Genomic DNA, 23,923 nt, shown 5'->3' with positions numbered 1-23,923 from the left:
GTTGCATAACTCTGGGGTAAAAGACCTCCGCACTGACCGCTCCTCACGTCACTAGACATCGGCTTGTCTACTTTGTCAGAAAACAAATCTGTGTATTCTCCTGGCAGACGCCGTTCTGTCTGTGTCAGCACCGCAAGATTTCAGCATCATTCATACACCTGGGTTTTTATGTATGTGGAAAAAAAGGCCATTTAACACCCGTGTGTTGCATCCGATTTGTGTATGATTCTGGTCTCGGTTTCCTTTTTCACCATCTGTGTGGTAGTCGTTTTCCTTCTTTGTGATAGATAATTCAGACCCATTAAGCAATATAAACAAAACAACTTGCATGACAAGGGAAGTTATGTGCTGGCCGTCTTTGTCACGGACCCATTCATTTAAATGGGCAAGATTGTTCTGCAACTCTGCTCAAAAACGGACAACTGCTCTGTGTAAAAACACGTGAACACGCCCATAGACTGTCATGGTTCCATGTTTTATTTGTGAAAATAATAGTTATCGTCTGGATGTGACCTCCGTCAGGTTTCATGCACGATGGTTTTCAGAAAATGGCAGGGTCTTCATAGCCTTTTGCAGAACATATAAGGCTGTCGGCCCAAATCCTCTGTCCACCGTTGTGGGGGTTTTGCACGACCCTCTATGCTTTGGGAATCCTGGGTTTTGTTTTTTCCCTCCATATGTTTCACTGTAGGACACGTGTTACATAAAAACAAAACCGAGGTCTCTCTTTATATGGATGTTACGTACGACTTCATTATCATCTTTCAGGGTTCACCTTTCCAATTATTCCATTGAAGACAGAGAATATGGTAACTTAAGAAGCCCTGTTCTCCCAGACACCGGCACACAGTACAGAAGCTCCTGCTGTGCTGCTCCGGTCCGCTGTAATTGGAACCGCACTGAATATTCTGCTCTCGGCCTTAATTTAGGCAAAATTTGTGTGTGTGAGACCTCCAGGCTTCTCTATGATGGACAATTATATGAAACGTTAGATACTTTATGGGGTCAGTCCCTGATGTTGGGGGGAGGCCAGGCTCACAATTCCTTATCTAGTTCATCCCAAAGGTGTTGGTTGAGGCTGAGGTCTGTGTTCTCTGCAGCCACTCTTGTTCTCCCTCTCCATGCCTTTATGGACATTGTGCACTGGGCAGTCATGGGGAACAGAAAAGAGCGAACCCAAAACTGATCCCACAAAGCTGAAGCTACATTTGTCCACAACATCTTGTGCATAATTATTGAGATTTACCATCACTGGAGCTGAGGGTCCGAGGCAGCCCCCTGATAACAGCCCATAGCATTATCCTCCTCCACCATCTGTACAGCGGGCACAATGCAGTCAAGGGGTAACGTTCTCCTGGAATTCCCAAACCCAGACTCCTCCATTAGAGAAGTGTGATCCGTCACTTCACAGATGTCTCCGCCAGAGTCCGTGCTGGCGGCCTTACACCGCTCCATCCAATGCTCAGCATTGTTCTGAATGGTTACTCTGTATGTCCTCAGAAAGCTGTGTCACAACACAACCAATATGGCTGCCATTGCCTCTCATGTAGCTCTCCACCCAGAATCCTGAGTGAGATACATATAACCTATTTCTTTTTTCTTCCCCATAATGAGATGGCGCGTTCCTTGACCTCTTTTCTATTCCCACACTTGGTCATTGACCTAATTCTCAGCTGCTTGTAAAACCTGAACTTTATGAATACTGCTGTGTATTCTCTTGTGCAAATGTGAATGCGCCCGAGGCGTGACCGCATGTAAGAGATCCACTGTGCAGAATGCTGAAAGAAATGGGGATGGGATAAGGTGTTTGTTTTTTGAATCGCTTATATTTCCATTTTTATTTCTTTATTTAGAATCCCATATGGACCAAAAGTGATCCCCAAGCACCTGTGCCAAGATCTGTCGGTGGCCAAGACGTGTGACTGTGGCGGGCCATGCTTGTCTTCCTTCATCCAGGCGATTGTTGTAATGAATCTACACCAGGTGTCTCAGACAGTAGTCCTTGTGGACTCCATGGGGGGCACTGAGGCCCCCATCATCTGCTACTTCTGCTCCCTCACCTGCTACTCCATGTTTCTCGATAAATACCTGCAAAGCACCAGAGTATAAAGTGAGGAGCTGCCATCGGAGCGGCTCCGCTGTCTCACAATCTGCTCCCTGAGCCTTGGCATCGCAGAGCCTTGTGCCTTGGCAGCGCTAGTCCCTGATTCATAATGAATAGAGGCAAGCTGTTTTAGAGGAGAGTTTAAGAACTGTAATACATGGAGCAGTGATAACGGACTACAGGCACCAGCATTTAATGAGCACTCCCCCCTACAAACAATGCAAGTTACTGTTTCCAAAAGGAAAGTCACGCTGGTTGCATTTACGATTTCACACATCAAGCGACTGTGAGTAGTAAACCATTTGCTTGACTTGTAAAGTCGTGTTACAAGAGACTTCAGTATTGCACCCCAGGCACAAAATATTTATATTCGAGAATGTGTCATACTTGGTGCAGCACCTGGGAGACAGCAGGACACGGGGTTCATTCCCTGCACATGGCAAATCATAGACACCGGGAATTTGCTTTACCCCAGGTTCCTAGTAACCACTTTTATTAATGAATGTTTGTAGCAATGTTTGCTCTCACACATTCTCCATGCTCATTGCGTTCTTAGAGCCATTTCAGGTTCTTAGCTTTATTCCCATCTTGAGGAGAACAAGGTAATCGGCAGTCCGAAATTGGGCATACCCGGGTGACATCTTTCCCGACTATCGGTCAGTCACACCCCCTATACATTGTATCGTCATTCGAACTTGTCGATATCGGTGGGTGCAGCCAACATTTGTCTCGTGTATGGGGATCTTAACTGTTTGAGTTTGGATAATAAATAACCTTGGCCCCGTACATAGTTGCCGTAAGTAGTAAATTGGTTGCTGTGGCGTGCATCGACTTTTACAATTTTTGGACTGGTACCGGGTGGGTTCATTGATGCTTATACTGTCAGTGGACACCGTCAGACGGATGGGGTGCAGGTTTTTCTGATTTATTGAGCATGGCCTAAGGTACGTGTCGTGATTCACAGGACAGCACTATGATAGCACTGGTCGTGGTTATTGTTTTCAGATGCTATATATGAGGAATGCACCAGCTGATGTGTGATCATGTGGGTTATGATTTTTGCAGAAGCATGCTTCACCCATATCTACCCCCTGCGAGTGAATGGGAGAGTAAACCGTTGCCTATACTTCAGTAAACGTGTTTCAGCCATGTATGTCTTAAGGCGCCATTACACGCATCAGTGTCCCAACGATCCGACGTGGATGGGATCGCTGGTGAGCTGTCACATAGACTGACCCACCAGCGATCAGGACCAGCGAACAAGCTGGTATCCAATGTAAACAGCGCGGCTCTTAGATACCCACTGTTTACGTTGGATACCAGCTCCCAGCGTCGCTGATTGTTGCTCTCCCGCTGCCACACGCAGCGATGCGCGCTGGACAGCGGGAGACCAACGATCAAAAAACGGCCCAGGACGATCCTGCACGATCAGCGATACCCGGAGGGGGGGCTGGTCGCTGATGCGTGCCGCACATAGCAAGATTGCTGATTCGTCACAAAATCAGCGATCTCGCAAGCAATCTCGCTGTGTGTGATGGGGCCATTAGCCTTGTGTAAAAGGTTGACAAAATTGACCTTGCAGCATAATCATCTGTTCAGACTCGGGCCATCTCGACGCGTATTAATGTAAAATTAGAATATTTTAAAATTTTAATAAATTTCTCTTATTTATTGAACCTGTTTTTAGAAATGTTTGGATTTTTTTTGTGCGTCCTTTCCAGGATCGTTTGCACCTGACTCATAGGGCATGCTCCGTTTAAGACATTCCTGCACAGCTGTTGTTTCTGGGAGTCTCCTCTGAGATCTGTATTGAGTAGCTTTACAACTAAATCGGATGCACATCGCTGCTTCAGGGTGAACAGGAAAAGCCGCACAATGCCAGATGGCAGCAGCAGTCAGTGTCACAAATACCGACGAGAACAGAGACATTATTACTTTGCCATAAAAGAACTGTAGATTAAATTAAATAATTTTCAATTTTCTCCATTTCTCACCCCTCATAGTGGCTTCTGAGACTGCAGGATATGGAATGCTTTGCATCTCTGCCTGCCCTAATTTACATTGGTGAGTGTGATTCATATTGAAAGTAACATGCAACCTAAAATAACACCAGTCAGGAAGCCGCTCCCGCACCGCATCCTGAGTTACGTCCTGTATTATCCTCCACAGCTGCGCTCATTATTCTGCCGGTGTAGTCACTGTGTACATACATTACATTAATGATCCTGAGTTACATCTTGTATTATACTCCAGAGCTGCACTCACTATTCTGCTGGTGCAGTCACTGTGTACATACAGTGCCTACAAGTAGTATTCAACCCCCTGCAGATTTAGCAGGTTTACACATTCGGAATTAACTTGGCATGGTGACATTTGGACTGTAGATCAGCCTGGAAGTGTGAAATGCACTGCAGCAAAAAAGAATGTTATTTCTTTGTTTAATTTTTTTTTAAATTGTGAAAAGTTTATTCAGAGGGTCATTTATTATTCAACCCCTCAAACCACCAGAATTCTGTTTGGTTCCCCTAAAGTATTAAGAAGTATTTCAGGCACAAAGAACAATGCGCTTCACATGTTTGGATTAATTATCTCTTTTTCCAGCCTTTTCTGACTATTTAAGACCCCCCCCAAACTTGTGAACAGCACTCATACATGGTCAACATGGGAAAGACAAAGGAGCATTCCAAGGCCATCAGAGACAAGATCGTGGAGGGTCACAAGGCTGGCAAGGGGTACAAAACCCTTTCCAAGGAGTTGGGCCTACCTGTCTTCACTGTTGGGAGCATCATCCGGAAGTGGAAGGCTTATGGAACTACTGTTAGCCTTCCACGGCCTGGACAGCCTTTGAAAGTTTCCTCCCGTGCCGAGGCCAGGCTTGTCCGAAGAGTCAAGGCTAACCCAAGGACAACAAGGAAGGAGCTCCGGGAAGATCTCATGGCAGTGGGGACATTGGTTTCAGTCAATACCATAAGTAACGTACTCCACCGCAATGGTCTCCGTTCCAGACGAGCCCGTAAGGTACCTTTACTTTCAAAGCGTCATGTCAAGGCTCGTCTACAGTTTGCTCATGATCACTTGGAGGACTCTGAGACAGACTGGTTCAAGGTTCTCTGGTCTGATGAGACCAAGATCGAGATCTTTGGTGCCAACCACACACGTGACGTTTGGAGACTGGATGGCACTGCATACGACCCCAAGAATACCATCCCTACAGTCAAGCATGGTGGTGGCAGCATCCTGCTGTGGGGCTGTTTCTCAGCCAAGGGGCCTGGCCATCTGGTCCGCATCCATGGGAAGATGGATAGCACGGCCTACCTGGAGATTTTGGCCAAGAACCTCCGCTCCTCCATCAAGGATCTTAAGATGGGTCATCATTTCATCTTCCAACAAGACAACGACCCAAAGCACACAGCCAAGAAAACCAAGGCCTGGTTCAAGAGGGAAAAAATCAAGGTGTTGGAGTGACCTAGTCAGTCTCCTGACCTTAACCCAATTGAAAACTTGTGGAAGGAGCTCAAGATTAAAGTCCACATGAGACACCCAAAGAACCTAGATAACTTGGAGAAGATCTGCATGGAGGAGTGGGCCAAGATAACTCCAGAGACCTGTGCCGGCCTGATCAGGTCTTATAAAAGACGATTATTAGCTGTAATTGCAAACAAGGGTTATTCCACAAAATATTAAACCTAGGGGTTGAATAATAATTGACCCACACTTTTATGTTTAAAATTTATTAAAATTTAACTGAGCAACATAACTTTTTGGTTTGTAAGATTTATGCATCTGTTAATAAATCCTGCTCTTGTGTGAAGTTTGAAGGCTCTAAAGGGGGTTTTACACTAAGCAATATCGCTAGCAATATCGCTAAAACGTCACTGGTTTTGTGACGTTATAGCGACATTGCTAGTGATATCGCTATGTGTGATACTTACCAGCGACCGGCTCCCCCGCTGCTCATCGCTGATCGCGCGAGAATGTCCGGCTCCATTTCTCGTCGTCTGCTTCCTGCTGGGCTTCCTGCTGTGACGTCCAGCGACGCGTGGAGGCGGGCGGGAGGACGCAGGATCGCTGTGTGTGAATGGTAAGTATCGTGCGCTGCGTCGCTGCTGCATCGCTGTGAGATCTTTCTGTATGAAAGCTCACTAGCGATCATTTAGCGATGCACCAGCGATCCTGACCGGGTCGGATCGCTGGTTGGATCGCTGGTGCATCGCTAAATGTAAAAGGGCCTTAACTTATTTGCATCTTATCAAACCTGCTAAATCTGCAGGGGGTTGAATACTACTTGTAGGCACTGTACATTACATTAATGATCCTGAGTTACATCCTGTATTATACTCCAGAGCTGCACTCACTATTCTGCCGGTGCAGTCACTGTGTACATACATTACTGATCCTGAGTTACATCCTGTATTATATCCCAGATATTATATCCCAGAGCTGCACTCAATATTCTGCTGGTGCAGTCACTGTGTACATACGTTACATACTGTATTATACCCCAGAGCTGCACTCATTCTGCTGGTGCAGTCACTGTATACATACATTACATTACTGATCCTGAGTTATACCCTGTATTATACCCCAGAGCTGCACTCGCTATTGTGCTGGTGCAGTCACTGTGTACATACATTACTGATCCTGAGTTATATCCCATATTTTACCCCAGAGCTGCACTCACTATTCTGCTGGTGCAGTCACTGTGTACATACATTACATTACTGATCCTGAGTTACATCCTGTATTATACTCCAGAGCTGCACTCACTATTCTGCTGGTGCAGTCACTGTGTACATACATTACATTACTGATCCTGAGTTACATCCTGTATTATACCCCAGAGCTGCACTCACTATTCTGCTGGTGTAGTCATTGTGTACATACATTACTGATCCTGAGTTATATCCCATATTTTACCCCAGAGCTCCCTCACCCCCATCGTAGCGAAGTGTACTATGATCACATATTAGGAGGGTGTAGCTATTTTTTTTTTTTTAAAAAGATGCTTGTTTGGTATATAAAGATCAAGAAAAAGCTTAAGGGTATGTTTCCACGGTCCGGAAACATTCAGGAATAGCTGCGGATTGAATGCTGCGTCCTGCCACAGCGTTTAATCCGCAGCGGCCAGATATTCCTGTAAAGTGGAGGGGATTTTATGAAATCCCGTCTCCACTATGCGTCGATTACGTGGGTGACACACCCGCTAAACCGGACATGCGGCGCGTCTTTTTAGACCTCAGCATGTCTGTTTACCTTGCGGAGACGCTCAGTCTTCTCAAGGTAAACTGCCTACTCTATGGGTACCGTGCGGTGATTCCAGATGTGTTCATTGAGCACATTCGGAATCACCGCGCGGACAGAAGGGGGCAGAGCGCAAGTAATATGGTTCATGAAATCGTACTGTAATAGTTTGTGCCCAGAGATCGCAGTGTGGCGCTGCTGTTTTATACTGTCATATATTGTAGGCCAGACTCTCACATCCATGTTTCCATGAAAATCAACACGAGGACACTGCAGAACTTCTGCAAGGAGATCGAAACATAGATGTGAATTTTGCCACTTTGAAAAGTCCACAGTGGGCTATGTCCTGTGTGGATACAACCTGAGACTTTGTTCAGATGTTGATTATTTTTTCTCGTATGCAATAAAACTGACCGATTTTTTTTTTTTTTTTTTTTTTTTTTTTTTTCCTCATTGTTTGGTCAGTCTCAACTTTTACCTCCAGAATTTAACCTTTTTTTTTTTCCCCCCCTCATGTGCAAAAAATTCCTGGTGGTTTCTCAAGCTTCCATCAGTCAGTGAGACACAGACCGCACATACATGGCATCCGCGTGCTGTCCAGTTTTATATTCCTGGATCCATAGATTTCTATTGCCTAGTTTTGTTCCATGGCTCAGATCAAAATGAATCCTGTCTGTGAATGGTTGCGGAATACACGGACATATGAGCAGCCCATAGACTATAATGAGAACCAGTAAAAAAACAGATGTCTAAATGAGGTCAAAAAGTGGCATAAAACCCAGCTATGTAACTTGCAACCATCCACTATGGCTGCTATTTGTCGTGTGCATGATGGTTTATTATCAGCCGGGAAGGAACAATGAAGTAAACTCTTGTGCTCTCACCTGTCCAGGTGCAGTGATGCCCCTTATGCACTTCCAGCCTGATTTACCTAAATACAGAAAGTATTAACTATTCCGCCATGGCAATCCTTCCATAGATAAAATGACAAGTTTCCTGTTAAATATCCCTATTCATTTGAATCAAAATAAAGAATGGAATCTCCAGCGCTGGACTTCAGTTAAAAATACATCATTTATTGTAAATTCTTAAAATAGAACAGAAAAAAGTATGGATAAGGACATACAGGCAGATGGGGTCTCTGGTGGTCTCCAACCAACGCGTTTCGACCTAGAGGGTCTTACTCATGGTTCACACTAGACCAATACTGACGACTACAAATAGTACAAAAACTAGTAAATCACAGGTGTTGGACAAAAGAATTAATGAAAATAGGGAGTATCCCTACCAGTTAACTCTTGCAAACACTCAGCCTAATGTGGAGCTGAAACAAAAACTTGTCGGAAAAACAAAAAAAAAAAAAATCTAATAAAAAGATATCATAAGAATATAATAACAATCACAAAAATTATCAGAATAACCAGAATTGAATAGGACTAAGTAGAATGTAAATATACAGAAGAAAATATCAATCTAATTGCAATATTAAATCAAGTCGTTTGTTCAGACCTAATGGTACTCTTGTATTTAATTTAAAAATCCAAAAGGATTCACGATTTAATAATTTTCTCCTGAAATCACCTCCCCTAGTAGATCTATAGACTTTCTCTATTGCTATAATTTTGAGACTATCAGTTTTACCTCCATGAACAGTTTTACAATGATAAGAAACTGCTGAAATATTATAATTACTACTAGTAGCTTCTGACAAGTGTTTCCTAATTCTCTTTTTAAGAGGTCCTATTGTACAGCCTACATATTGTAGGTTACAAAAAACGCATTCAATAACATATATTACTCCTTCTGAATTACAATTTATGTGAGACTGAATAGGGTATGATATGCCAGTAACACTAGAAGTGAATCTGCTGGTTTTAACCACATAGTTGCAGACTTTACAGGGATGATGTCCACATTTGGAAAAGCCTTTATATGACAACCAAGTATTATTTTTAGTTCTCCTATTGCTGATAAAAAAGACTGGGGGATAAGATATCGCTCAAAGCAGGAGCTTTCCTGGCTATGTATCGTATCTGGGTATTGTCCAGAATTTGACCAAGTTTATTATCATTGTGTAAAATAGGTAAATATTTTTTGACAATGTCCTTTATCTTATTGAATTGTGGACTGTACATGGTAGAAAAACTAACCATAGGACGGTCATGATTATTGCAGGAGGCCCGTGTGCGATTCTTTTTCTTGTTAGCAGTAACTCCAGTGTGTACAAGGCTCAAAGGAGATTCATTCAGCAGGGTGTGTCTATCGATCCTGCTGACAATATTATCAGCTTTCCTTAGCATCCAATTAGCATATCCTCTGTCCTTAAGTCTAGAGAGGGTTTTGTTTGATTCTTTAGCAAATGTTATAGGTGAACTGCAATTTCTTTTTAACCTAATTAATTCTCCCACTGGAATGTTTTTAACCACGTGCTTGGGGTGACAAGAATAAGCTTGTAAAATTGAATTTGTATCTGTGGGTTTTCTGAAAGGAAAAACGCAGACCTTTTGGCTGTCAGGATTCACAGACAAAGTCACATCCAAATAACTGATAGAAAAATCCGACACTGTAAATGTAAATGAAAGATTAAAATCATTCATATTGATATAGCTAATGAAATCACTAATCCCTGAGATGTCTCCCTTCCAAATCAAAATCAGGTCATCTATAAAGCGGCCATATAGTTGTATATTTTGTGAAAAGGGATTATTGTTACATAAGATATATTTCTCTTCCCAAACAGCTACTGTAATATTAGCTAAAGCTGGGGAACATTTACCCCCCATACTTACTCCTTGTTTTTGTAAGAAAAAAATTCCATCAAATGAAAAATAATTATGTGAGAGAAGAAAGGAAACTGCATCCACAATGAAGGATTGAATTTCTATCACATATGTGCTATATTTGTCCAAAAAGAATGTGAGACTAGAAATAATCACATTGTGTGGTATGGACGGGTATAAACCCACCACATCACAAGTAATCCATGAATATTCTGGTGACCAATGATAATCATCCAAGGCAGAGATTAACATTTTGGTGTCTCTGATATATCCTGGAAGATCAATGACCAAAGGTTGTAGGTAATGATCAACCCACTCTGCCAATTTCTCTGAAAAAGACCCTATCCCCGAAATTATAGTTCTAAAGGGGGGGGGGGGGGAACAAATCCTTGTGGATTTTAGGAAACGCATGATAAATGGGAATCACAGGGTTCTTGATATTAACATAATCATAAATTTTCTGTGTTATGGCCCCTGTGACTAAACCATCGTTTAATAATTTTGACAAATCACACTGAAATTTAGACGTGGGATCACTAGAAATCTTGGAATAGGTAGCAGAATCATTCAAAATGCGCAGATTTTCTGAATAATACAGACCAGCATTAAGCACGACTACTCCACCTCCGACAAGTTTTTGTTTCAGCTCCACATTAGGCTGAGTGTTTGCAAGAGTTAACTGGTAGGGATACTCCCTATTTTCATTAATTCTTTTGTCCAACACCTGTGATTTACTAGTTTTTGTACTATTTGTAGTCGTCAGTATTGGTCTAGTGTGAACCATGAGTAAGACCCTCTAGGTCGAAACGCGTTGGTTGGAGACCACCAGAGACCCCATCTGCCTGTATGTCCTTATCCATACTTTTTTCTGTTCTATTTTAAGAATTTACAATAAATGATGTATTTTTAACTGAAGTCCAGCGCTGGAGATTCCATTCTTTATTTTGCTTCAGTCAACACCCCTGATCAAGGTGACTCCGTGCGCAGGAGGATTATGGATCGCAACCGAGACTGGTGAGCTGACCTCCCTTCATTTTCCCTATCCTTCTATAATTATATTTATGATCTAGTCCTGCTCCCTTACTCTATAATTGTTGTGGACGCTTGTAAACACTAATTCTATGGACATGGATTTGGACAGAAATAGGCAGCATATCTTTGCAGCCATTTTTGACTCTACAGATGATGTTACTAATGTGAGCAGTGGGGTCTCTCAGGTAGAGTCTTTAGAAAACCTTTTTAATAAACTGGAAAATCGGAAAAATAAGGAAACCAGATTATGGTGGGACATGACCTCTCTAAAATCTTATCTGATGAAAAAACTTATCCCTAGGGGATTGAGACTGAATAAAAGACCTACCTTCATCTACTCAGACACTTTCAGATTAGAGTGGGAGCAGACTCTTACACAAAGTTCTTTCAAATTAATGGAGTTGATTATTAAATATGAGGAACTGGAGATGACTTGTGTTAAAGAAGAGATCACTAAGATGCAGACTTCTCTGAACAAACACAATAATGTGAAAGACTTTGACAAATTTAATTCAAGAATGGAAAAAAATCTTTCCAAACTGGAAGAATATATTGCAGATATAAAACGCAGTAAATTCACAAGAGACAAACGCGACTTTGAATTGAACCAGGTCTATTCCTGGAAGAAAAGCCGTCCTTTTCAAGAAGGTAAAAAACGATATCAGCATGGTTTTTCAGGCTTTCACCATAGAGATCGCAGGGTCAGCTTCACCAGGTCTCATGATTCAACAGTGTCTTCCAGTTCTAATCTGAATACGTCAGAAGAGTTCTTAGATGCTTCCTTCAACACTAATCATTCTGAGGATATCCGTAGTGATGGAATTATCGTAAGGAGATCAAAAAACGACGGAGAAGAGCGGGGAGGAAACATAAAAAGAAACTACCACTTCAGAAACAGGAGGAGAAATCAACATGCCCTGTAATAAATCTTTCAAGCTATATCCTATCAGAAGCTCATATGACTCTCTTGAGCAAAGGCTTGGGATTTAGTCCAGTCAACAAATTTGATATTTATCAGACTCTTCTAGATGTGAATAAGTTTGCCAGAAATTTAACTTTGAAATGTCATTTTGACTACCAGTCCACCTCTTCAGAGACCTTGTCACTGTCTGGATCTACAAATATTCCTGAGTTAATTTTTCCCTATGGAAATTTTTCTTTTAAAGATCTTATAGGCTATTCCACTCTTAGAGACTTACAATCACATTCCTTACCAAAAAATAGGACTTTAAATGATCTCTTTAAAATGCCCAATCCAGGGTTTTATCCAGTTCAGTCCAGACCTGCTATTCTAGATATATTCCAAGAACTAATAGAGAAAGATTTAGTGGAGCTTGATAAAATAACAGAAATGACATATGACAATTTAACAGCACAAGAGAGAGCAGCTATGAAAGAGTTAAAAGATAATGCTGACATTCTGGTGAGACAGGCAGATAAAGGGGGTGGAGTAGCCGTGCTTAATGCTGGTCTGTATTATTCAGAAAATCTGCACATTTTGAATGATTCTGCTACCTATTCCAAGATTTCTAGTGATCCCACGTCTAAATTTCAGTGTGATTTGTCAAAATTATTAAACGATGGTTTAGTCACAGGGGCCATAACACAGAAAATTTATGATTATGTTAATATCAAGAACCCTGTGATTCCCATTTATCATGCGTTTCCTAAAATCCACAAGGATTTGTTCCCCCCCCCCCTTTAGAACTATAATTTCGGGGATAGGGTCTTTTTCAGAGAAATTGGCAGAGTGGGTTGATCATTACCTACAACCTTTGGTCATTGATCTTCCAGGATATATCAGAGACACCAAAATGTTAATCTCTGCCCTGGATGATTATCATTGGTCACCAGAATATTCATGGATTACTTGTGATGTGGTGGGTTTATACCCGTCCATACCACACAATGTGATTATTTCTAGTCTCACATTCTTTTTGGACAAATATAGCACATATGTGATAGAAATTCAATCCTTCATTGTGGATGCAGTTTCCTTTCTTCTCTCACATAATTATTTTTCATTTGATGGAATTTTTTTCTTACAAAAACAAGGAGTAAGTATGGGGGGTAAATGTTCCCCAGCTTTAGCTAATATTACAGTAGCTGTTTGGGAAGAGAAATATATCTTATGTAACAATAATCCCTTTTCACAAAATATACAACTATATGGCCGCTTTATAGATGACCTGATTTTGATTTGGAAGGGAGACATCTCAGGGATTAGTGATTTCATTAGCTATATCAATATGAATGATTTTAATCTTTCATTTACATTTACAGTGTCGGATTTTTCTATCAGTTATTTGGATGTGACTTTGTCTGTGAATCCTGACAGCCAAAAGGTCTGCGTTTTTCCTTTCAGAAAACCCACAGATACAAATTCAATTTTACAAGCTTATTCTTGTCACCCCAAGCACGTGGTTAAAAACATTCCAGTGGGAGAATTAATTAGGTTAAAAAGAAATTGCAGTTCACCTATAACATTTGCTAAAGAATCAAACAAAACCCTCTCTAGACTTAAGGACAGAGGATATGCTAATTGGATGCTAAGGAAAGCTGATAATATTGTCAGCAGGATCGATAGACACACCCTGCTGAATGAATCTCCTTTGAGCCTTGTACACACTGGAGTTACTGCTAACAAGAAAAAGAATCGCACACGGGCCTCCTGCAATAATCATGACCGTCCTATAGTTAGTTTTTCTACCATGTACAGTCCACAATTCAATAAGATAAAGGACATTGTCAAAAAATATTTACCTATTTTACACAATGATAATAAACTTGGTCAAATTCTGGACAATACCCAGATACGATACATAGCCAGGAAAGCTCCTGCTTTGAGCGATATCTTATCCCCCAGTCTTTTTTATCAGCAATAGGAGAACTAAAAATAATACTTGGTTGTCATATAAAGGCTTTTCCAAATGTGGACATCATCCCTGTAAAGTCTGCAACTATGTGGTTAAAACCAGCAGATTCACTTCTAGTGTTACTGGCATATCATACCCTATTCAGTCTCACATAAATTGTAATTCAGAAGGAGTAATATATGTTATTGAATGCGTTTTTTGTAACCTACAATATGTAGGCTGTACAATAGGACCTCTTAAAAAGAGAATTAGGAAACACTTGTCAGAAGCTACTAGTAGTAATTATAATATTTCAGCAGTTTCTTATCATTGTAAAACTGTTCATGGAGGTAAAACTGATAGTCTCAAAATTATAGCAATAGAGAAAGTCTATAGATCTACTAGGGGAGGTGATTTCAGGAGAAAATTATTAAATCGTGAATCCTTTTGGATTTTTAAATTAAATACAAGAGTACCATTAGGTCTGAACAAACGACTTGATTTAATATTGCAATTAGATTGATATTTTCTTCTGTATATTTACATTCTACTTAGTCCTATTCAATTCTGGTTATTCTGATAATTTTTGTGATTGTTATTATATTCTTATGATATCTTTTTATTAGATTTTTTTTTTTTTTTTTTTTGTTTTTCCGACAAGTTTTTGTTTCAGCTCCACATTAGGCTGAGTGTTTGCAAGAGTTAACTGGTAGGGATACTCCCTATTTTCATTAATTCTTTTGTCCAACACCTGTGATTTACTAGTTTTTGTACTATTTGTAGTCGTCAGTATTGGTCTAGTGTGAACCATGAGTAAGACCCTCTAGGTCGAAACGCGTTGGTTGGAGACCACCAGAGACCCCATCTGCCTGTATGTCCTTATCCATACTTTTTTCTGTTCTATTTTAAGAATTTACAATAAATGATGTATTTTTAACTGAAGTCCAGCGCTGGAGATTCCATTCTTTATTTTGCTTCAGTCAACACCCCTGATCAAGGTGACTCCGTGCGCAGGAGGATTATGGATCGCAACCGAGACTGGTGAGCTGACCTCCCTTCATTTTCCCTATCCTTCTATAATTATATTCATTTGAATGGAGCTTGGCTGCAGTACCAGACACAAACAATGTACAAGGGTGGTGCTATTTCTGGAGGATTCTTTTTTTCCCCCAATCCCTGATGACTCCATTATACAACCCCTGGCAAAAATTATGGAATCACCGGCCTTGGAGGATGTTCATTCAGTTGTTTAGTTTTGTGCCATGTCTGTGATCTGCTTTTTTTCTACAAAATTAAAGTCATTTCAAATGGCAACTTTCTTGCTTTAAGAAACACTAAAAGAAATCAAGAACAAAAAATGTGGTAGTCAGTAATTTTTAAACCAAGTATAGGGGAAAAATTATGGAATCATGAAAAACAAACCAACAAAAAAAGCACTCCAACACATCACTAGTATATTGTTGCACCACCTCTGGCTTTTCTAACAGCTTTCAGTCTCTGAGGCATGGACTTAATGAGTGTCAAACAGTACTCTTCATCAATCTGGCTCCAACTTTCTCTGATTGCTGTTGCCAGATCAGCTTTGCAGGTTGGAGCCTTGGCTGACAGTTTGCACGCGGGTTACCGTGCGTCACATTTAACCCAAGTGTCCTTGTGTGGAAGAGTGCACACAGATCCGGGATGTGTTCTTATGTAAAGGGTTGTCTGTGCGCTGTCACATCCGTGTCGTTCCCTCTGGAGCCGCATTAGGTGTGTCACAGATTGGCAGAGTCATACTTGGATTTGCCCTGCAGCAACAGAAGAAGGTGCTAATTTGCAGAAGGAGCGGTTATTACAAGGAGTGTTCTATTGAAATGTGCCCCTGACTCAGAGGCTCAAATCTGCTCACTCTTTCTGCTGTGCTTTACCTTGCAGCATTACTTTTGCAAAATTAAAGAAAATCTGTCACCTCAATTTGGCGCTGTATGTAAATGAGTTGTGTCCGGTCCGATGAGCTGTGTTTGCTCCTTCCCTCCCCCCTCCGTGGCCGCTGTCCGCAATATTTTTGGGAATTTCAGTAGTTGCCCTCCATATTACGTGCCTGCGTATTGCAAACGTGACTCGTGCAGTATGCTTTGCCCAACTGCGGGCAAAGCCGAAAAGCATTAGTGTGCATGCGCTGGTGAACATAGAAATGGCAGCTAAATACTTCCGTTGAGATCTCATCTCTCAAGATCTTGGTCCCGAGATCACCATCTGCACATGCACTGCCCCCCAGTGGCGGCCATATTCCCAGAGTCCACAGCACGGGGAACTGTGGAAGTACTAGGGCTCTAGCATTTCGCAAAATATCGGCAGAGCCGGACACCCCGTCCCATCCCAGCCTGCGGCCTACACCCACAGTATCAGTAAGGCATGTACACTTTGCAACAGGGCTGTGGAGTAGGAGTCGTGGAGTCGGAGTCGGTGCTCATTTTGGTGGAGTCGGAGTTGGAGTCGGTATAAAATGGACCGACTCCGACAATATATAATAAATTGGGTACAGTAGTTAAATGCAGAATGTGCTGAATATTTTTTCATAGGAATTTGGGAAAGTTATGAAGTGTCCTATAAATGACTGTTCTATTCCTGATCTAAGGCTACATTCACACACAGCGTTTTTCCTGTATTTTTTGAGGATACGTTTTTCAGCTGCAAAAGCTGATCATCTTTTTAAAAAACTGCATCACCTGAAAGGTTTTTGAGCTAATAGATAATGTTTTCAATAGCAAAAGCAGATTAGAAATCTGCTCTATCTATCCATTTATCCATATCTGTCTATCCATATCGTATCTGTACCAAAAAGAATGAAAACCGGGTAGTACACCAATATATATTCTGTTCTATCTAAATATCTTGATTATTGGATCATAAAAATGATTAAATGTCTGAGGTTCACATTGTACTACAATAAATTTTTCACTTAAATATAAGCAATATGTGTAGGAGGTGGAGTCGGAGTCGGTGTAAGGGAAATTGAGGAGTCGGAGTCGCAGGTTTGGCTTACCGACTCCACAGCCCTGCTTTGCAAGACGCACACCCATTTCCCCCCCCAACTTCAGTTGGGGAAAAAAAAATGCATCTTACAAAGCAAAAAATACAGTACTCCACTAATGTCACACCGAGCTTTATCATTCTAGAAATTAAAATTCAACTCATCTGTCAAACTATTTTATTACAAGTCAAATAGAAATAAAGTATATAAATATATGCATGCATACAAATGAGTTTTAGAAATCAAAACAATTAAGGCACATTAGAGATTAATTACAAAAAAAAAAAAAAAAACATTTTGTACCAAAGTCCCCTGTGCTTTAGCTGCAAAAAGCATAGTTACTTACCATTAACGGTATTTCTCTGAGCCCATGACTGCACCACGGAGAGAGGAAACCTAGAGATAAAAAGGCAGTACCTCTCTCCTGCATCAGTTGTTTTACAGAGCATAAATGGAACTTCAGCCTAATACAAACAACAATTTTAAGAACAAAACAATTTCTATAATCATTAAACTGCGTAGAGGAGACACCACGTGACAACTAAACTGTATTTACAATAAGTGTGCACCCCACGCGTGTAGGGAGGGAATATACGGGTGCCATCATGGGCTCAGAGAAATACAGTGTAAGTAACTACGATTTTTTTCTTTCCCCCACCACAGCGAGAATTGCAGAGACTATCTATTAGAAGGGTGCTAGAGGCAGTGGTCCCCCCCCCCCACCCCCACCCCCACCAAAGGTTAGATCTGAGGAGGTGGCTAGGTCCAGCCGATAGTGGTTGAAAAAGAGGACCAAGTTGCGGCTCTACATATCTGCTCAATGGAGACGCCTGCTCTCTCTGCCCAGGAAGTTGACACCGCTCTTGTAGAATGGGCTGTTATTCTGTCTGGGACGTTCGCCCCCTGCAACGAGTACGACAAGGTGATGGCGTATCTTATCCACCTTGCCAGCGTGCTCTTTGATGCCTTTCGCCCCTTTCTTGGCCCCTGGAAGCAAACAAAAAGAGACCTATCCTTTCTACACTCCCTGGTGGCCGCTAGGTATTCAATTAGGCATCTCCTCACATCAAATGTGTGTAACACTTCTCCACTGTTCTTGGGATTGGGGAAAAAGGAGGGGAGGGAGATTTCCTGAGTTCTGTGGAATCGGGATGCTATCTTCGGCAGGTCGGCTGGGTCTGTCCTAAGTACCACACTATTCTCTAGGATCTGAGTAAACAGAGGGAAGGCGGACAGGGCCTGGATATCACTGATACTACGGGCTGATGTCAGGGCTACCAAGAGGGAGGTCTTGAGTGATATTGATTTTAGTGGAGCCTCTTCTAACGGTTCAAAGGGAGGTTTGGACAGGGCTGAGAGGACCAAGTTTAGATCCCAGGTAGGAGTGTTTAGGGAAGGTATAGGTCTGGATCTACCGGCTGCCTTGATGAACCTGACCACCCAACGGTTCCCTGCCAAGTCATAGTTGTAAAGGGCCCCTAGGACCGCCACCTGAACTTTCAATGTGCTGGTAGCTAAACCTTGCTCTAAGCCCTTCTGCAGGAACTCTAAGATCTTTGATAGAAATACCTCCCCCGCTGCACTGGTGTTTGATACTGAGAGGAACTTCCTCCAGATCCTCCTGTACAGTTTAGTGGTTACCAGTTTGCTACACCTTAGGAGAGTGGACACTAAATTTTTGGAGAAGCCCCTGTTGCTCAATAGAGCCCTTTCAAATTCCAGGCCGTCATATGTAGGTTCTCAACCTGGGGGTGCAGTACTAGGCCCTGCGAGAGTAAGTTCGGGATATCCGGGAGGACCCAAGGATTGGAGATGGACATTCTCCTCAACCAAGAGAACCACGTCCTTCTCGGCCAGAAGGGGGCTATTAATATTACCCTTGCTTTGTCCTCCCGAATCTTCCTCCGAACTGACGGAATTAGGGCTATTGGTGGAAACGCATAGGCAAAGGGTAAGTGCCAGGGAATCATAAGGGCGTCCAGGGCTGCCGGGTTCCCGGAGGGGTCTATGGAGCAGAAGGTTTTCACCTTCCAGTTCTGTTGGCAAATAGATCTTTGCTGGGTTTCCCCCATAGTGATCCGAGTCAAAATTCCCTGGCTTAACTCCCACTCCCCCTGTCTTAGCTGTGTGCGACTTAGGAAGTCTGCCGTCATGTTGTCTGTCCCTTTTATGTGTAGTGCCGTCAGTGAGCTTAATTTCCCTCTGCTCATTGGAAAATTGATTTTGTCACTTCCCTTAGGGCGCGGGATCTTGTCCCCCCCTGATGGTTCAAGTAAGAGACTACTGTGCGGTTGTCCGAAAATACCCTTACGTGGTGGGATCTGAGGGAGTCCAGAAAATACAGGAGGGCGAGTTTTACCACTAAGAGCTCCTTCATATTTGAGGAGGCTGCTTCTTCATCCTCCGTCCAGACCCCTTGTGCTAACTGGTTGTCCAAGTGGGTCCCCCACCCCCTGGGGCTTGCATCTGTGGTAAGGACTCGAGATATCGACAATACCCAAGGGACTCCCCAGGATAGGTTGGATGGCTCGTCCACCACTGCAGTGAGTGGGCTGCTTCAGGTGAGATGTCTAACCGCCCTTCTAAATCTCTGTGAAGAGAAAACTCTGCGGCCAGTATCTCCCCACTGCACAGTCGGGATGCAGGCTGTCATTTAGCTGAGCAGGGACATGGCTTTCCTTAGTGTTGTCGCTGTGTGAGTTTTTGCGACTGTTGCTATCTGTTTCATGTGAATCACTTTCCCTTCTGGGAGACAGCACTCTTGTCTGAGCGAGTCTATGGTAATGCCCAGGTACTCTTGTACTTGGCTCAAGGCCGTCCGAGATTTTGGCAGATTTAGCAGCCAACCTTGGTTGATTAGTGTTTCCATAGTCCTGTTCAGCTGATCCCAGCAGTGAGAAGAGTTGCCTATCACTAGAAAGTAATCTAGGTATGGAACTATAAGTACATCCTGCTCCCTTAAATGTGCCATGACTTCTGCTATGATTTTTGTGAAGACTCCCGGAGCGATGGCCAGCCCGAATGGGAGAGCCTTGAATTGGTAGTGCCTTATCTCTCCCCTTATAGTGACTGCTATCCTGAGTTCCTTGCGATAGTCCATGTGTATGGGGACGTGATAGTACGCGTCTTTTAGGTCGAGTACCGTCATTTAACAGGCTGGAAACAGCATTTTTACTGCAGATTTTATTGTTTCCATTTTGAATGGATGGATTATCAGGTGCTTAATCTTTTCAGGTTTATTTTCGTCCTGAATGTCCAGTCTGGTTTCCTCCTTAGGAAGATAGGGGAAAAGAAGCCTTCTCCTTTTTCCCGGTGGGGGACCTCTTGTAGCACTCATTTCTCCACCAGGGTCTGAATCTCTTGTTGGTTGCTTCTTGCTCTTCCACTGTCTCTGCGGGGTCACTACAAAAGAGGGTTTGGGTGAGGTGTGGAAGGTTAATTTGAGGCCTGTTTTTACCACGCTTAAGATCCAGGAACCGTTTGCTATCTTTTCCTAGGCTGAGAAGTGGCCCAATCTTCCTCCTACCTGGGAGACACCTTCATTGGGGTTGTTTCTTGTCCGCTGGTTTCCCGAACATGAACCCTTTCCCTCTCCTGTCCTCCCACTTATCCTGGGAGTTTCTAGGCGGCTTTCTCTAGATAAATTTCCTGCTCCAAAAACCTTTGAAGGGGAAATTGGACTGGTTGGGGAAAGACTCCTTTTTATCCCCCGCTTTGTCCAGGATATCGTCCAGCGTGGGGCCGAAAAGGAAGTCACCTTCACAGGGAATGGAGCAGTTTGGATTTCGTCTGCAGGTCACCCATCCAGCATTTGAGCCAGAGTGCTCTCCTTGCCGCATTTCAAAGTGAAGCTGCCCTGGCTGCCAGTCGGATTGAATCCACGGATGCATCCGCCAGAAAGGCCGCCACTCCTCTCAATGGGACGGAGTCTAAAATTGCGCCTCTCGGGGTTTTGTCTTTCAGATGGCCCTCTAACTGATCTAGCCACACCATTAAGGCTCTAGCTGTGCATGTGGCGGCTATGGCGGGCTTCAGTCCTCCTCCGGCTGCCTCCCAGGAACCTTTTAGGAATGTTTCCGCTTTTCTGTCCACGGGGTCCTTTAATGTTCCCATATCCTCAAACGGCAGGGAAAATTTTTTTGAGGCTTTTGCTATAGCTACATCCACTTTTGGCACTTTTTCCCAATAAGAACAGCTTGAGTCTTAAAAGGGATATTTATTTCCTTTTTGGAGTCAGGAGGCCCTTTTTTTCCAGCCTTTTCCATTCTCTCTGAATTAGTGCTTGAATTTACTCGTTCATAGGGAATGATCTCTTTTTTTGTTCCAACCCGCTGAACATGGCATCCTGGATAGTTCTTTTGGGTCTGGTGTCTACCAGCCCCATAGTTGTTCTAATCGCTTTTACTAAATTATCCGTTTCTTCGATAGGGAAACAGCTGCAACCCCCTTCTTCGGAGGACGAGGAGTCGGATGCTGAACTGTCCGAGTTTGATGTTGAAGGTTCGCTCTCCCTATCGCTGAGGTCTGACTCTGGGTCTCCGTCATTTGGCGCTGCCCCGTTCTCCCCGCGTGTGCGCTCTGAGATGCCGATTCCCAGAGATGCATAGCGGCAGTAGCGACGTCAGTAGGCCTGCGCGTGCGTGCCGCCGCTCCCAGGGATGCATTGCGGCGGCCCGAACACCGGAGACTTCCTGCGCCTCTGTCCCTGGAGCTTTTTCCCCTGGAGACTCCTGGGGGAGGAGGTCTTCAGCACCGCTTCTGCCGCCTCTCCCCCCCACCCCACCACACACCCTGGAGGCCTGCTGACCTTCCAGTGGTGGCGCCTCGGGTCACCACCCCAGCCGGGACAGGGAACCCCCGCTGTCATCCTCCGGACTGGTCGGCCCCAGCATCCAACGACAACAGGTGAGTCCGTAGGTTCCCTATGGGGACAGGAAACCAACTGATGCGGGAGAGAGGTACCGCCTTTTTCTCTGTAGGTTTCCTGTCCCCGTGGGGCGGATCCCCTCTTTCCGTGGTGCCATCATGAGGGAAAGAGAAAGTTGTATTGCGGTACTTAACACAAAATTCCTTTCTCATTGAAGACACTATAGGATACAAGCGTGGGTAAAGGGTAGGAGACCTAGGTGGGCCCTGTGCCATAGATAACACGTCCTAGGATGACCCAAAAAGAAAAAGCCCGAAAAAAAAAGACAGAAGCATGACAATACAGAGTATGTAAAGCAAATACGGTAAAGGTGAGAAATAAATATTGGACAAAGGAAATGAAAAGGTGGTAGACCCCCTCAGGACCAACCCTAGCAAGCCGTGAGAAGTGGAAAGCGGGGAGGAGAATTTCAGAGATCTTAGACTCCTATCTGACATCAGAGGGGCGCTGGGTCACACCTATTTTAGCAGAACACGGATGGTGGAGGCACCAGCACTCCACTTGATGGAGATGACAAATGATGAATTGGCATCCAAAGAGGTCACTACTGTGGAGGGCACGGTGAAAAAAGATGGAGGAAATCCACAACACCTAGAATAAAAGATATTTTTTAAAGAAAAATCTTGCCTAAGTGGTACAAAAAGACATGGCCGCACCTCCCAATATTCATACCTGGATCTAATGCCCATCAGCAAAAATATACAAACTGAACATGAGGTTATTACTTTACATTCTGATCAGACAGTATGAAGCCCACTACCACGTCACAGTGAGCAAACCAGTGGGTCCCAAGCCATAAAGGTGCGGCGTCGTGGGCAAACCTTGGTTAGAGCAGCAGCGCACCAGGCAGGGCGAGTGGCTCTGCACTTCCTTCCCTAGGCAGACCCCGAGCACGCAGTCCCATGCAACCTACACCCACTTCTCCAGGCAGACTCCCAGTATGCAGTCCTATGCAAGCAACATCACCCCCTTCTCCCCAGGCAGACCCACCCTCCAGCCCAATCACCCCCTTCTCCCCAGGCAGACCCACCCTCCAGCCCAATCACCCCCTTCTCCCCAGGCAGACCCACCCTCCAGCCCAATCACCCCCTTCTCCCCAGGCAGACCCACCCTCCAGCCCAATCACCCCCTTCTCCCCAGGCAGACCCACCCCCACCCTCCAGCATGCAGTCCAATCACCCCCTTCTCCCCAGGCAGACCCACCCCCACCCTCCAGCATGCAGCCCAATCACCCCCTTCTCCCCAGGCAGACCCACCCCCAGCATGCAGCCCAATCACCCCCTTCTCCCCAGGCAGACCCACCCCCACCCTCCAGCATGCAGCCCAATCACCCCCTTCTCCCCAGGCAGACCCACCTTCCAGCATGCACATGCAGCCCAATCACCCCCTTCTCCCCAGGCAGACCCACCCTCCAGCATGCACATGCAGCCCAATCACCCCCTTCTCCCCAGGCAGACCCACCCTCTAGCATGCAACCATCACCCCCTTCGCCAGGGAGACCCCTCCAGCATGCATATGTAGCCCCATCACCCCCTTCTCCCCAGACAGACCCCCCTCCAGCATGCACAGGCAGCGCCATGCAAGCAACATCACCCCCTTCTCCAACATGCACATGCAGCCCCTTCTCCCCAGGCAGACCCCCCCCTCCAGCATGCACACGCAGCCCCATGCAAGAAACATCACCCCCTTCTCCCCAGGAAGACCCCCCTCCAGCATGCACACGCAGCCCCATGCAAGCAACATCACCCCCTTGTCCCCAGGCAGACCCCGCTCCAGCATGCACATGCAGCCCCATGCAAGCAACATCACCCCCTTGTCCCCATGCAGACCCCCCCTCCAGCATGCACATGCAAACATCACCACCTTCTCCCCAGGCAGACCCCCCCCTCCAGCATGCACATGCAGCCCCACGCAAGCAACATCACCCCCTTCTCCCCAGGCAGACCCCCCCTCCAGCATGCACATGCAAAC

The 23,923-nt window shown here is 44.2% G+C and overlaps 1 protein-coding gene and 1 long non-coding RNA gene across 2 annotated transcripts in view; one reads left to right on the top strand and one right to left on the bottom strand.

The window, feature by feature from the left end:
• LRR1 (leucine rich repeat protein 1) overlaps positions 1–3,780 on the top strand; it is a 29,817-nt gene extending 26,037 nt beyond the window's left edge. Inside the window, exon 4 of the mRNA XM_073577754.1 lies at positions 1,854–3,780. Coding sequence (XP_073433855.1) covers positions 1,854–2,109 — 256 coding nt within the window. The 3' untranslated portion in view covers positions 2,110–3,780. The remainder of the gene's footprint in view (positions 1–1,853) is intronic.
• Positions 3,781–15,376: 11,596 nt separating this feature from the next.
• LOC141091946 (uncharacterized) lies at positions 15,377–22,934 on the bottom strand. Its single transcript, XR_012232625.1, has 3 exons — positions 22,411–22,934; positions 17,372–17,421; positions 15,377–15,799 (listed from the first exon to the last, which is right to left on the bottom strand). It is a non-coding gene; the product is annotated as an uncharacterized lncRNA (long non-coding RNA).
• Positions 22,935–23,923: the final 989 nt, after the last annotated feature.

This window comes from Dendrobates tinctorius, unplaced genomic scaffold, assembly GCF_039654945.1.
Source record: "Dendrobates tinctorius isolate UK_male_01 unplaced genomic scaffold, ASM3965494v1 ptg000057l, whole genome shotgun sequence".
NCBI classification, from domain to species: Eukaryota; Metazoa; Chordata; class Amphibia; order Anura; family Dendrobatidae; genus Dendrobates; species Dendrobates tinctorius.
Note: the sequence above shows the minus strand (reverse complement) of the source record. Positions and strands in the feature narration are given on the sequence as shown.